At 42.1% G+C, this 13,642-nt stretch overlaps 1 protein-coding gene across 1 annotated transcript in view; it reads right to left on the reverse strand.

Moving 5' to 3' along the window:
- Positions 1–2,769: 2,769 nt before the first annotated feature.
- COL21A1 (collagen type XXI alpha 1 chain) overlaps positions 2,770–13,642 on the reverse strand; it is a 137,571-nt gene continuing 126,698 nt past the window's right edge. Inside the window, exons 28-29 of the mRNA XM_060235204.1 lie at positions 8,642–8,719; positions 2,770–4,207 (exon numbers count right to left, since the gene is read on the reverse strand). Of these exons, the coding sequence (XP_060091187.1) occupies positions 4,020–4,207; positions 8,642–8,719 (266 nt within the window). The 3' untranslated portion in view covers positions 2,770–4,019. The remainder of the gene's footprint in view (positions 4,208–8,641; positions 8,720–13,642) is intronic.

Here is a 13,642-nt window from a genome sequence, read left to right on the forward strand (position 1 = left end):
CAAGCTGTATTCTTTGTGTCTCAGAACTACCCTTCCCCATTGGAATGTCCAATGCATGGATAGTATGATTCATGCACACCTCTTGGTCACACTCATGAAGTACAATATATTTAGGAGTATAATCCAACTCTACCATGAAGTTTTATTTCTGCTCTTCCACCAACAATAGAGTCTTAAACTGTTCTGCCAAAGGCCACCCAGCAGATCACAGTAATGCCAAGAAAAGACTTTAAATGCTTCTGGTTGCCAAACCTCTGGTTCCAAAGAAATTTGAAGTATTTAAAAGAAATTATTAATAGCTGAGGTAATGGGAAGTGTTAATCGCATCAGGAGGAAAAAGTAAAATCAGAACATATTTCGATGAAAACACTATCCCAACGGTATACAACTCTGTATGGCCATTTCCAAGACGTTATAATGGAACCTGAATTTAAATAAGAAACAATGCTTTATATGAACCTGGCCACTCACCAAAACCAAGTATGACAATGAATATTTTAGGACATCATGGCAGACCAGTTAATCCAGTACCACATGAAATATTATCCTTTGTTTGGTGATCAGCTGGGAGTTGATCCATCCTCCCCACCCCCACCCCCCAGCAAAAAAGCTACATAGCGAAGTTGCAAAAGAAAGCAGAGAAAGAGCTAGTTTCTGGGTGGGACGGAAGCAATGCTTTTGATGCCTGCTTTGCAAAAGGGAGACAAGAGCTTGTTCCAGAAGGCAGCCATGTTGGACTGCAGTTGAAGAGCAACATTCAAGTCCAGCAGCATCAGATACATGATGAAGGGAACTTTGACTCTCAAAAGCTTATACCCCAAAATCTTTTTGGTCTCTAAGGTGTGACTGGACTCCTATCAAGAAAGAGCTTGTTCATCTTCCATTCCATCCTCACCAAGCTGGGCAAGGACAGAGGCAATGATTTTAATCTCTGATTTGCAAAAGGAAAGAGCCCATTTCTCTCATTTACTCAACTCAACAGCTTGGCATGGGGGGAGAAGAAGGGAAATTAGATGGACTTCTTATCACACACACACACACAGAGGCTAAGGCTGATTCCGCACTAACCTTGCTTTGTGCCAGGCTTCTGTTTCACTCCAGAGCAAGCTATCAATTTCACATCAGCTGCTCCATGCTGCCATTTTGCGAAAGGAAAATCTGCTATTTGCCACGCCACAGTGTAAACCTGTTTTTTCAGGTTTACACTGTGGCGCAGCAGATCATGGGTTTTCCCTGAGCAAAATGGCAGTGCAGGGCAGCTGGTGCAAAATTGCCAGCTTGCTCTGAAGAGAAATGGAAGCCTGGCATGGAGCAAGGTTAGTGTGGAATCAGCCTAAATTTGCCACTGCTCAGCATGTTCGGGAAGCAGCAAAGTTTCCAGTATGGAAGATCAGAAGAACCTAATTTCCAGCTAGGCAGCTGGGAATCAATCCCTTTCCTCCCTCCTAACCTCCCCGTCCTCCGCCCGCCCCCCCCCCCCAAAAAAAAATCCGTGGGTACAGAGCAATATTTCCCAAGCAGGAGAAGTCTTCAGATGGCTGCAACTTAGCTTGTTCCTGTAAATATCCACAAGCATGTTGCAAACAGTCTGTCTATTAATGAGATGTCTAATCACCATTGGAGAAATGGAAATGAGTGAAACTGGTAGGTGTTTGAGCATCCCTGGTGCAGCCAGGGTATACTTGCACAGACAGCAAAAAGTAAAAATGCAGAGAACTGTAATCTATCAGCAAACTGAAAGAACTTTTGTGCCTATACAGGTATTTTTTTATGTACAGAAGGTGATATAAGCATGCATACTTCCGTGTAAAGCATTACTCTTGGTATAACAAATCAACACTCCAAATTGCAATCAACAAAATATCATCCAACATGTAGCTATTTTGGTGACAAGCCAGTAAATAGGGTATAATTAGTGTACAAGTGCTTTGTTTTGCTGCCACCTACTGGAACATGTGATAAAACAATGCAAAGTATCCATAGCAAGCATCTTTTTTTTTTACATTATTTCATGCTGCAAAATTTAAGACCATGTGGCTGATTTGAAGAAACAAAGGTGGAAAAAGCACACAGCTGAAAAGTGTGTTATATCCTTCAGCACTGATCAAGGCTTTGTCTTTAAACTAATTCTGAATTGTATTTTATAAATTACTTTATTGTTAATCACTGAAATTTTGTTGAATGGCTTCTGTATGAATTATACTGGTTTTGTGCCACAGTAATCAAGCTTCATCACATGGTTGCATGTGTTATATTGCATTTTGTAAACAATGTAATTCTCCTTTAGTCTCAATGAGGAAGATGGATGATAAATTAAATAAATACATTATATTGGACTCTTCTAATATAGAAAATGCTTCCACAATACTTTCCTTTGCCTTAATTATGCTTTCTAATTTTGTCAGAACAGAAAGATGTGCTTTGATAACCTATGTTTAATATATTACTTTTAAAAAGAGTTCTTCAATACACAAAGAGGCACAAGTCTGTTGCTTAATGAGAGCTCAGAACTGTGGCATGTGGATAGATTTTCTAGTCCTTTCAACGTTCAAGGAAAATGCTTTGCAAGTATGGTGAGAGACCCCTATGGGTGTGGATAACACTATACTAAATAGCAGATTGGGAATTCCATGCACATGGGTTTTGGATTGTACCTAGAGATGACCAAACACGTAAAGAGTACAAACAGCTAAATAAAACATTGCAGAATGTCACTCGTGTGGTGCCTTTGAGAAAACATAGCATGTTATAAAACATAACAACAACGACTTGCATACCACAAATTCTGTAAACATTTATTTAACCTTGAACATCAAGAATCTTATTACTGCCAACAGGAAACCCATCATGAAAAGGCTAGTTATAAAGCTTTGGTTAAGTGCAGTAAGACTCTCTTAGCAATAATATTTAAAATGATTTCAAATTTTAATGGAAATTGTACAACTGAATTGATTAGAATGCCAGCAGCACCTCTTGATTCTCATTTTATGAAATAAACAGAAATACCTTGCTTAAAATGTACAAAAGAAGCAGCAAAACAAACTCTATAGGAACACAATAAGCATAAGCATATCTTGTAAACCTTTTTTTTTTACTACTACAATCCTATGAAGTTTGGGACAATGATAGCACCCAGTTCTATAGTTAGGATTAATATATTTCAAATTGTTAAAACTTTTGCTGTGTAAACAAATGATTAAAAAAAACACTTCATGATATTATATTTAGAAACCAATTTTTCAAAATTGTTTACATTAAGGTGCCTACAAAGGTTTCTTAGATCATAGATGGAAACTGATAATTGGATCTTTGAATAAATAGTACAAAAAAGTAATTACATGAACAGGCTTTTAAAACTTGGGGTCATGCATTTCCTAACAGAAACCTAACAAATGAAATATGAAATGTACACAATGGATGAGATTCACACACCAATGAAACAACAGCCTGAGCCAGCCATGTTTCCATTGAAATTAAGATGCTGCATTTCTAGGCTGAATAAGAAACACTTCACAGTGATTTTACTCCTGATTACCAAGCAGTTGAGGATCCAATCCAGCTTCTGGTGAAGTTATTATATTGTCAGTGGACTTCCAATGGAAGCAACAATGTAATTGGGCAAACATTATAGAACAACTCTCACAGGATACTAAAGCTACAACGCAGCTAAAGTTAGTCATAATTGAAAACTTCGGGGGTAAACTTAGTCATGACTATTTTGTTCCATTTGTCTCAGTAAACTGTAGTGATGTCCAACTAACTGGATTGATGCTTGGAGATTTACAGTGCAACCCTAAGCAGAGTTAGACTTGTCTAAGTCTACTGAAGGATGGAACTCTGCTTAGGGCAGCTCTGTAAATAAACCCAAAGAAGCCACATTTTAGTGTCTTAAAATTGAATATTTACCACATTCCAAATGAGAGGTACCTTTGTTCCTGGGATAGGGAATTATTGCTAGTAATTTTCCTGAGACAAGAGTGAGCATAAAAGGCCTAGTTTGCCAACTAATATTTCTCAGATTAATAGTTTGGGCCTTTTCTAAATGGATCTCGTCCTACAACTACACTAAAGCATAAAGATGGATCACAAACTCCAGGGGGTCCAGTTTGTCCAGGCATTCCAGGACTTCCACGATCTCCATCTTTACCAGGTCCTCCAGGTTCTCCAGGAAGTCCTTCTTTGCTTATCCCAGGAGGGCCTTCAGGACCTTTAACAATACATGAAGCAGGTATATCAGAAATATAAAATACCGACATAACACAATATGACAGTTGGATATATATTTGTAGCCTTTTCCACAGCCTCACGGGCATTAAAATATTAGATCAAATGCAGCTTAGGTTTCAAAGACCAAAAGTCCATGAGCAGACCTCCACCTACGGCAGGGGTGGCCAACGGTAGCTCTCCAGATGTTTTTTGCCTACAACTCCCAGTTAACATGGCCAATGGCTGAGGCTGATGGGAGTTGTAGGCAAAAAACATCTGGAGAGCTATCATTGGCCACCCCTGACCTATGGAAATAAGAACCTTTCTGCCTCCCACTTCCTGTTGAAGCCTGCTATGCTCCCAAAAGCATTTTGGGAGTGAGGAGACTCTTGAGAACAGCACAGATGTAACCTAAGTGCTCATATTAGAAGGGAGGAACCAGCACAAATCATAACCACTTTTGAAAAACTGGAACTGCCCTTTTGCTAGCAAAGAATGACTTTTGACCCATCCTACTGACTTTAAATCTAAGTGTCCTAGCATTCCAACACACCTTAAAAAAATCTGAAAAGCCAAATTCTGACAACAGAGCTTTGAATATGTGGCTTTAAATAAGTTCCAAACGGTTTGGCATATTCTGGGATGCTCTGGTTTCATACTGGAAGTTCAAAAACCATTCAGAATATAAACTGAGACCAGTATAAGAAGTGTTGTCACCAGCTTCAACATCCCTGAAATAGGTTCTCACCTGTGAGGTTCCCAGGAGACCAAGACCTCTTCGCTTCACCAAATGCATAGAATAAGACTGACAGGTACAATACATCTCAGATGTTTCAAGACACAGTTACTCATTTGTAGACAATCACCAGGCCAAGAATTAGAAGGACTGGGAGCAGGGAAGGAAGCAGGAATATACCGGAATAAAGGATATACACCAAAGCATGCTAAAAGTCAAGACTTAACACTCTCTGAAAAGCATCCAAAAAGAAAAGCCTGGGAGAGAGCTTTTGGAAAGTCTGGAAATCAGCCCACTAAGCTACTTGTCTCCCTGAGCTGTTGTTATTCAGGAAACACTCACAAAAGGTACACGCTGCTATGAATATACTATGCACAAAGTGAGAGACACAGGCCAGATGCAGAAAGGCAGACATACACAGGGAATGGAAAACCTGGAAATTAATCACATCTGCTTTCCAGCTTCTGTGTTATTCATGAAGCCACAAAATTGTACATATGAAGCATTTTGCTACATGCTCAAGCAGGCCGGGCAGAAGGTACAGAACAAGATACTGCCCACTAGTAGATAGCAGTAAGCTCATCAGCCTAGAGCAGTAGCCATCCTCTGCTTGCTGGCTACTTAAAAATGAAATGCATACAGTTGGCCAACTTCTAGTGGATCAATTGCCTGGTTTTTAACAGATCAAATTAATTGGCCTATCACCAAAATCTCTTTTGAGAGCATTTTATAGAGGAAACAAACAGTTTATCCTGGTTGCAACAGTTTGCCATTCAGCAAACAAAAACTACCCTCAATGTTAAGAGGGGAAAAGTTACTGATAGTATTTTTTCAGTCATCTAGAACTTGTGGCAGTAAAAGCAGACTTGCTGTGAACATTACAGGCATTGCATGTGGGGAAAGAATAAGACATGGGGAGACCAGTCACAGAACCTCACAGTAATTCAGAAGTGTATCCTAGTCGGTGGGGCAATCAAGAAGACTCTTCCAATCCAAGAAGCTTTAGAAGCAATAGATGATCTTGTCCCAGTTGCTGCAGCAACCAGTCTCACGAAGAAATGCATTTTTATTTTTGGCCTGAAATGAGCAACACTTTCACTGAGTTTTAAAAGGACACAGAGCAAGCTGGAAGGAGGGAAGTCAGTCCAATTGATTTCCAGACTTACCTTCATACAAATGCTAATAGATCTAGCAGGACAGATAATGGATAGGTCAAGATTTCCCCCTTCTCCTAGCAGGAAACAGGGATCTGGAGAACTTTAGACTATAAAGGCTCCAGGAATTATCTCCAGGAAGGAAATTTCATGAGACCTCTGGAAAAGGTTCTCTGACCTAACCTGACTTGGTCAATGGGAGGGGAAAGGGAGAAGATAAAACTCCTTAAATCAAGGAGGAGGTATTTTTTGCATTGGGTTCATAAGGGTAGACAGAACTCTTAACAGAGGTCTGGAGGAGCTAGCCACTGACCATGTGCTGAATTAGAGATCTACAGGAAGCTTCCAGGTTGTGGAGCTCTATAGAGATCTATAACTTACTAAGCTTTAGGAGCCTGTCCTATATTTTAACATCTGATACAGGGCCATATCTAAAAAATTTTTAAATGCCTAGCTATGGATTTAATTTATTTTTTAAAAAAGGATTTAAAGACCCGGGGGGGGGGGGTGTGCCGGTGTCTTCTGGGACAGGCAAAGCCCTGGGGAGAGGAGGCTGTGCCAGCTGTGGATTTAATCATGCTGGGAGCCGGGCCTCACCCTCTACCTCCTCACCCTCAGCCACTGCTCCATGACATGATCCTTTAGCTTCCTCCATGTTGCCTCACTCAGCTGCTTCAGCATCTGGAGCTGCAGCCAGCCTTGCCCCCACCGCCTCCCTCAACACACATGGCCTCCCAGCAGTAGAAGCAGCCCTGCCCCACTGAAGCCCTGAACTTGCCTTGCCACCCGATGCCTTGCTCTCCCTGCAGCACAGCATCACTGCCAGCAGGGACAGGACACTGTCCAAGTGCTCCTCTGTACTGCCTTGCTCAGCATCCTGAGCTGCAGCCAGACTTCCCCATCACAGCCCAGCGTTACCACCTCACTCCACATGCATGACCCATTGGCGGCAGCAACAACAGCTGTGCCAAAGCCCTCAGCCTGCCTCACCACCCAATGCCTTGCCATCCCTTTAGCCCAGCATTGCCACCTGAATGGTTGGGCCTGCTGCCAAGGCATTCCTGGCCCCACTGAAGTCAGGTGCACTGAAAGCTCTCTTCTCAGCCACCCCCACTAGAGGAGCCCTGCTGCTCTGTATTGTGGTGGACTCCCAACAGGAATGCAAAAGGATGGCCCATTGGGGGCACTGCAATTTCAAAAGGGGGCAGAGCCCCCATTTGCCCCACTGAAAGTTACAGCCCTGATCTGATACGGCATATAGAGAGAGAGGGACAGAGGACTTGCATTTTACCCATTTCTTTTGAATCTCTTATTCGGTCTGATGCTGTGCTGAAAGCGTGCTTGTGAACATTTTCTTTTTAATAAATACTTTGTAACTTATGGTGCTGGTAGTGGTTCTGTGAACTGTCTTGGACATGCTATTTTTAAAGGAGTGCCAGAGGAAGGCAGTCAGCTGGCAAGTGGCTATTCCACCAGGGGTGCACAAGGCAATAAATGGTCTGCATGGTGACCAGGCGCTGGGCAGTGGGAGACGCAGAGGTAAGATCTTCCATCTTGGATGGGAAGCTGGGAGTCCCAGTGGGCAATTCCTTACAAAGGTCAGGTGGTAGTGACAGGTTACCAGAGAGAGAGTAAAGACTCTCCAAGTATTGGAGAACCTTGAAAGGCAGGGTGGAATAGGGCCTGATGGCTAGAACAGGTCCATTCTGCCACAGGTCCCAAGGCTCCTTGCCTTCTTGGTCTGGACCACCCATCTCACCTTGCACAATACAGATTCCAAGTGAATAGCCTCGCCTGCTTTATCTTCCAACTCTGTGTATATTTAGGGGCAGAGGAGGTGATTTTATTAGCCAACATGTTCAGTACAGGCCTACAGTATAGAATATTTCCTATTTAAACACAAACTGCAATTCTTCCATATTTCAGAATGCCAACATTTTAAAGGGTTGATGAAAAGGGATTTCAACTAAGTGCTGTCCACTTCTGCTGTCCAGCTTTTATTTACAGCAAGACAGCCATTTTCCTTCCTGTGGTTTCAATCCATGTTTCGGTTTTGCTTCTCAATTATATCAATCAGACCAAATTTTCTACCATTTTGTTTGGCAGGGGAAGCTCTGATCTACCGATATTATTCCTGTCATAACTTCTGGACACAAACCAGAAGAAAAAGCTGTTATGATTCTGGGTTCTTCAAACGCATCTTCAATCTGAAAATTATCTGTTGGTTACCAATTAAGATCTATTCTGCATTATTATAAGTGGTTTTAATGGGGAGGAATGTCTCCTTTGGAAGCCTTCTTTCCCCTGTGACAGCAGCACAGGAAGCCTGGTTTTAACTACTGGCACCAAGCAAAAGTTGAAGGATTCAATCTACTCTTCATGCCTTGCTGCAATTTGAATTGCAGCCATACACACCTTACCCTTCATAGTCTGACAGGGATCGATGAACCTCATCATGAATGATTTGGTCCCATGTTAATACTTGCAAACATCTCAAAAGCAATTACACAGCAAAAATGTCAAGTAAGGCAGGTAGAACACTTACCTGGATGTCCCGGAGGGCCTTGTATTCCAGGAATCCCAATTCCTTGGCTTCCTTTAGCTCCATTTTTCCCAGGTAATCCTGCAAACCACCAAATATGTATTAAGACCATGACTCCCCAGCTGTGCACCTGAACACACCAGCATGCTCTGAGAAACTGCTAGTATGCTACAAAAAGAATAAGGAGACTGTAGATTTATACCCCACCCTTCTCTCTGAATCAGAGTCTCAGAGCAGCTTACAATCTCCTTTATCTTCTTTCCCCACAACAAATACCCTGTGAGCTGTAATGTAATGAGAGAGCTCTCCCAGAAGTTGCCCTTTCAAGGCAACTCTTGCAAGAGCTATGGCTGACCCAAGGCCATTCCAGTGGCTGTAAGTGGAGGAGTGGGGAATCAAACCTGGTTCTCTCAGATAAGAGTCTGCAGACTTAACCACTACACCAAACTGGCTCTCTATAACTAAAGGATCACTAAGGATCTATAACTAAAGGATAACTAAATTCAAACTATCTGTACACTAGAAAGGGCTGCCTTCTTGACTGTCAGGTTTAATGCTCTGGTCTACCTTATTCTTAATCAGTTTCCAAGGTGGCTTAGGTAATTTTAACCAGATAGAACTGTATTATCCAAACCATGATTGCCGTGACCATTCTGCCTCTCTTTTGCTGATCTCAGTCTCTAGTCCTTGGCCTAACCTCAACCCAACTGTCCAGCCAAACTCAGAAAAGTCTGGCCAGCTCTCATGTAAAAGTTGTTTGCCAAGAAACGCATGTGGAGAAGGCTGTTCTTACATCTCTGAAGGAGTTACTGCTTTGGGCTTGCGTCCTTTGAATTTGGGTGGGGGGAGCAATTGCCCGGATGTAATGAGTCATGGACACACTCAGTGGATGGGTTTCTTAAAAAGCAAGTCATAATTTTGTATGAACTCATAGTAAAATTTTGTTACTTAAAGAATCAACTGTGCTTCTAATTTTAATTCAGAAAAACACGCCCTAGCTATGAGACATTTGAAGTACATTGCAAAGTACTAGAGTCCTAATTTCAAGAACAAAAAGGTATCTCTGGGATGAAATATGCTAGGATCCTAAACAAGATGATTTTATGGAAGTTACATTCCACATACATTTAAGATAGCAGATCAAACAAAACCTATGGAATCTAAGAACAAATAAAAGTCCATTTGTATCCAACCATGTAGTGAAGTTACCTTCTTTATATTTTCAGATCACATATATCAGTTACAGATGTTAAAATAATCTGGGGGTCTATTGATAGTTTGTGAGGGGTGGTGGTGGAAACCAACAGAAAACAAAAAGAAAAAAAATCTTCAGCTGGTGGTACAACTGGAACTTTGGATAAAAAGAGGTTTAAGTATTTTAAAAATATATTATCAGGGGGGTAAAGCCTATTGAATAGCACAACAGCTCTGACAGCTCTTGAACAAGCAACAGGGTCTGTCAATAGACATTACGTTTGTAGCAGTCCATGCAAGTATTTTAAAAGGGCAGGGATCCTAAATTCTCATTTTTCAAGATGTCCAAAAGGCAGTCCCATGGCATCACCCTCTGCATTTGAATGCTGCAGTAGCTGAGGCCTAGGCAGTCATTTTAGCACACTTTTTAACTCTGTGTTTTGATACAGCCAACCTTCTGCATTTCTTCTACTGGACACCAATCCCCCAAAAGACTGAATTAGCAGAGACAACTTCAGGTAGGATTTCCTCATTTCTTTATTTACCATGCTGATACATTTCTCATGACAAGAAGAAGAAGAAGAAGAAGAAGAAGAAGAAGAAGAAGAAGAAGAAGAAGAAGAAGAAGAAGAAGAAGAAGAAGAAGAAGAAGAAGAAGAAGAAGAAGAAGAAGAAGAAGAAGAAGAAGAAGAAGAAGAAGAAGAAGAAGAAGAAGAAGAAGAAGAAGAAGAAGAAGAAGAAGAAGAAGAAGAAGAAGAAGAAGAAGAAGAAGAAGAAGAAGAAGAAGAAGATGATGATATTGGATTTATATCCCACCCTCCACTCCGAAGAGTCTCAGAGCGGCTCACAATCTCCTTTATCTTCCTCCCCCACAACAGACACCCTGTGAGGTGGGTGGGGCTGGAGAGGGCTCTCACAGCAGCTGCCCTTTCAAGGACAACCTCTGCCAGAGCTATGGCTAACCCAAGGCCATTCCAGCAGGTGCAAGTGGAGGAGTGGGGAATCAAACCTGGTTCTCCCAGATAAGAGTCCGCACACTTAACCACTACACCAAACTGGCTCTCCTAGCAGTGATAGCCCTTGGCCTAGTCTACACATCAACAGAATAAGGTGGTGAAGTGCTGATGTGTTAGAATGGACTGTGTTACTTCAGAATCTGGGGCGGGAGGGGCAATGGTCAGTGTCTGGGGGTTTCATGGGCAAGTCCAGCAAGGTCAAGCCCTCCAAGGATTCCTTTTTTTCTTCCGACAAGCACATCTCAGAAATCAAAAGGGGGAATGGGGTTGACCTCACCCAATTCCCTCTTCCCTGCTCTCTCCAGGTCACTCCCCAGTCTTCTCTGGGACATGTCTGTACTCTTTCTTCTCAGCCTGCCTTCACCTCACCTTTTAAAGTGGACTTCCACTTGGGGAGGCTCCACTTGGTGTACTTCTCAGCTCAAAGAAGGACAGCCCTACTCTCAGACAAGAGATTGAGAGAAAGATGCGCTCTGTGGACAGCTTCAGTAGCCAAGGCTACCACTGCAGTTCCCAAGAAAGGCTTGGAGATGGGAGAGCCAAAACTGAATCTCATCTGCTCCAGAAGAGAGAAAATGAAACCAGCTAGTCCTCCCTTAGCTTTGTCCAAGAATACTCCTTTATTATTATTTGTTCCTCAAGGACAGCCCTTTCTTCTGCCTCTTCCCCAGTTATTAAGTAGGATATCTCAACAGAGGAAAATAATAATAAAAGACTGGGCTGTTGTAACACATTCTACCCGGGGATGCCCTTGACGACAATGTGGAAGATTCCACTGGTTTGGAATGTGTCAAAATATTAACTGGGGTTAAGCAGGCTCCTGAAAATTTGAAAGCTTTACATTGGCTATGAATTTGCTTTCACATTCATGACCTGAAATCCTTATATCTGAGGGACCATCTCTACTCACAGGTGCATTAATGGCAGCTCTACTACTTAGGGACAGCAACTTTTTAGTTGCTCTACTACTTAGGGACAGCCATTTCTGTTCAGGCATGGGCATTTTTGATGGCTGCTCCATTGTTAAGAAATGCCTTGTCCAAAGAAGTAAAAGAGGCATATACACTTCAAATGTTCAAAGTTTAATCTCAACACAGATGCACTTTGAATAGTCTCTGATTAAGTAATGGTGAGTAATGGCTCTTCTTTGTATTTTAGGTTTTTAATCTGTTTTTCTTGCATAAATTACTTTGAGTTCCTCATTGTGGGGAAAAATGGGGTATAAATAGTTTAAAATAAAATAAATAATGCACTTTAATTTCAAAAACTATGTTTTTTCCACATGGTTATCTTCCGTGAGTTCAAGGCTTTTTGGAAGTTGGGGGGGTTTTCATGCTTCCCCACGATGCATTTATGCACCTCTGGGGGTGTTCCTAACTTTTCTCTGATCTTTTGCATACCTGATTTGCTCCAAAGTTTTGGGAAAGTTCACAGTAAATCCTGGATGACTGCTGTCTAGGTGGGAAAAACTGGGGTTGGCAGCAATTTCTGTGACCCTGTACCTGCCATCACCCATTTCTTCTTCCCACCACCAAAATTTATTTTTAAAAAAAGACTGGCATCAACATACCATTGTAGCAACATGGTGTAGCAGAGTACCTGAATTCCCAGCATTCATTTTTAAAAGTTGGTTTCTAATACCTTTTTTTATTGAGACTTAAGGGAAAAGGCATACCTCCAGATGGGAAAGGGCTAAAGATTTTTTTTTTTTAAGTTGGGAACTCAGAGAACCTGCTACACTTATAGTTACAATATGAACAATATGGTAACGCCATTAAAAAAAAAAAGTTGGGATACAAATACAAAGGTGGGGAACGTCAGGACCGAGGGTCGTTTATGGCCCTTGAGATCACTTAATCTGGCCCTCGGGGATTGCTGGGCCAAGCCAAGCCATGTGGCAGCCTCCCTGGGGCCTGGCTGGCTGGTGAGGATTGTGGAACTGAGCAATGGTGTGCAGCAGCCTTTCCAGGTCCTGGCTGGTTAGCAGGGATTGTGGGGCCCAGCCACACTACATGGCAGTCTCCCTGGGACCTGGCTGGCCAGCCAGGATCACTGCAGGGCCTGAAAAAGTCACTGTCACAGTTCAAGTAAGTTTCCCCCTCATTTCTTTATTTCCCTTTTGTTCTATTTCTTCCCCCCAATTCTTTGTTTCCCTTAATTCTTCTTTCTTCCCCCCTTCTTTTCTTTCCTTTTCTTCCCCCCATTTCTTTATTTTCCTCTCTCCCTTTCCATTTCTTTATTTTTCTTTATTCCTTTCTTCCCCCCATTTCTTTATTTCTGTTTATTTCTCTTTCTTCCTCCCATTATTTTCTTTATTAGTCTTTCTTCCATCCATTTCATTTCCCTTTCTTCCCCCAATTTCTTTATTTCCATTCCTTCCTTCCTCTCTCTCTTTCTCTCTGTGGAGCCTGAGTGGTGAGCATCGTGAAGGACTGCTGCTGGGGTATATGGGTTCTTTTAAAGGTCTGCTGGAAGCAGCTGCAGTTTCCGCATGATGGAAGGGAGGGAGGGGTGGCAGGGGTGGGGAGTGTGGGGTGGGAGCCAGCTACTACCACCAGTTCAATTTGCACTTGATTATCCCAGATGCTGTGGTCTAATATGCTAATGAGTGTGTGACCTAATACGCTAATATTAGGGGATGTGGCCTAATATGCTAATGTCCCTGCTGGGCTTTTTCTACAAAAAAAAAGCCCTGAATCTAGGCATTTGCCAAGGGTGGCCAGCCTGTGGAGGGTGGGGTAGTGCACCAAATTAGGCTCATCCCACATGACTTTAAATAGAAAAAACAATTATT

This window comes from Heteronotia binoei, chromosome 1 (assembly GCF_032191835.1).
Source record: "Heteronotia binoei isolate CCM8104 ecotype False Entrance Well chromosome 1, APGP_CSIRO_Hbin_v1, whole genome shotgun sequence".
Taxonomy (NCBI): domain Eukaryota; kingdom Metazoa; phylum Chordata; class Lepidosauria; order Squamata; family Gekkonidae; genus Heteronotia; species Heteronotia binoei.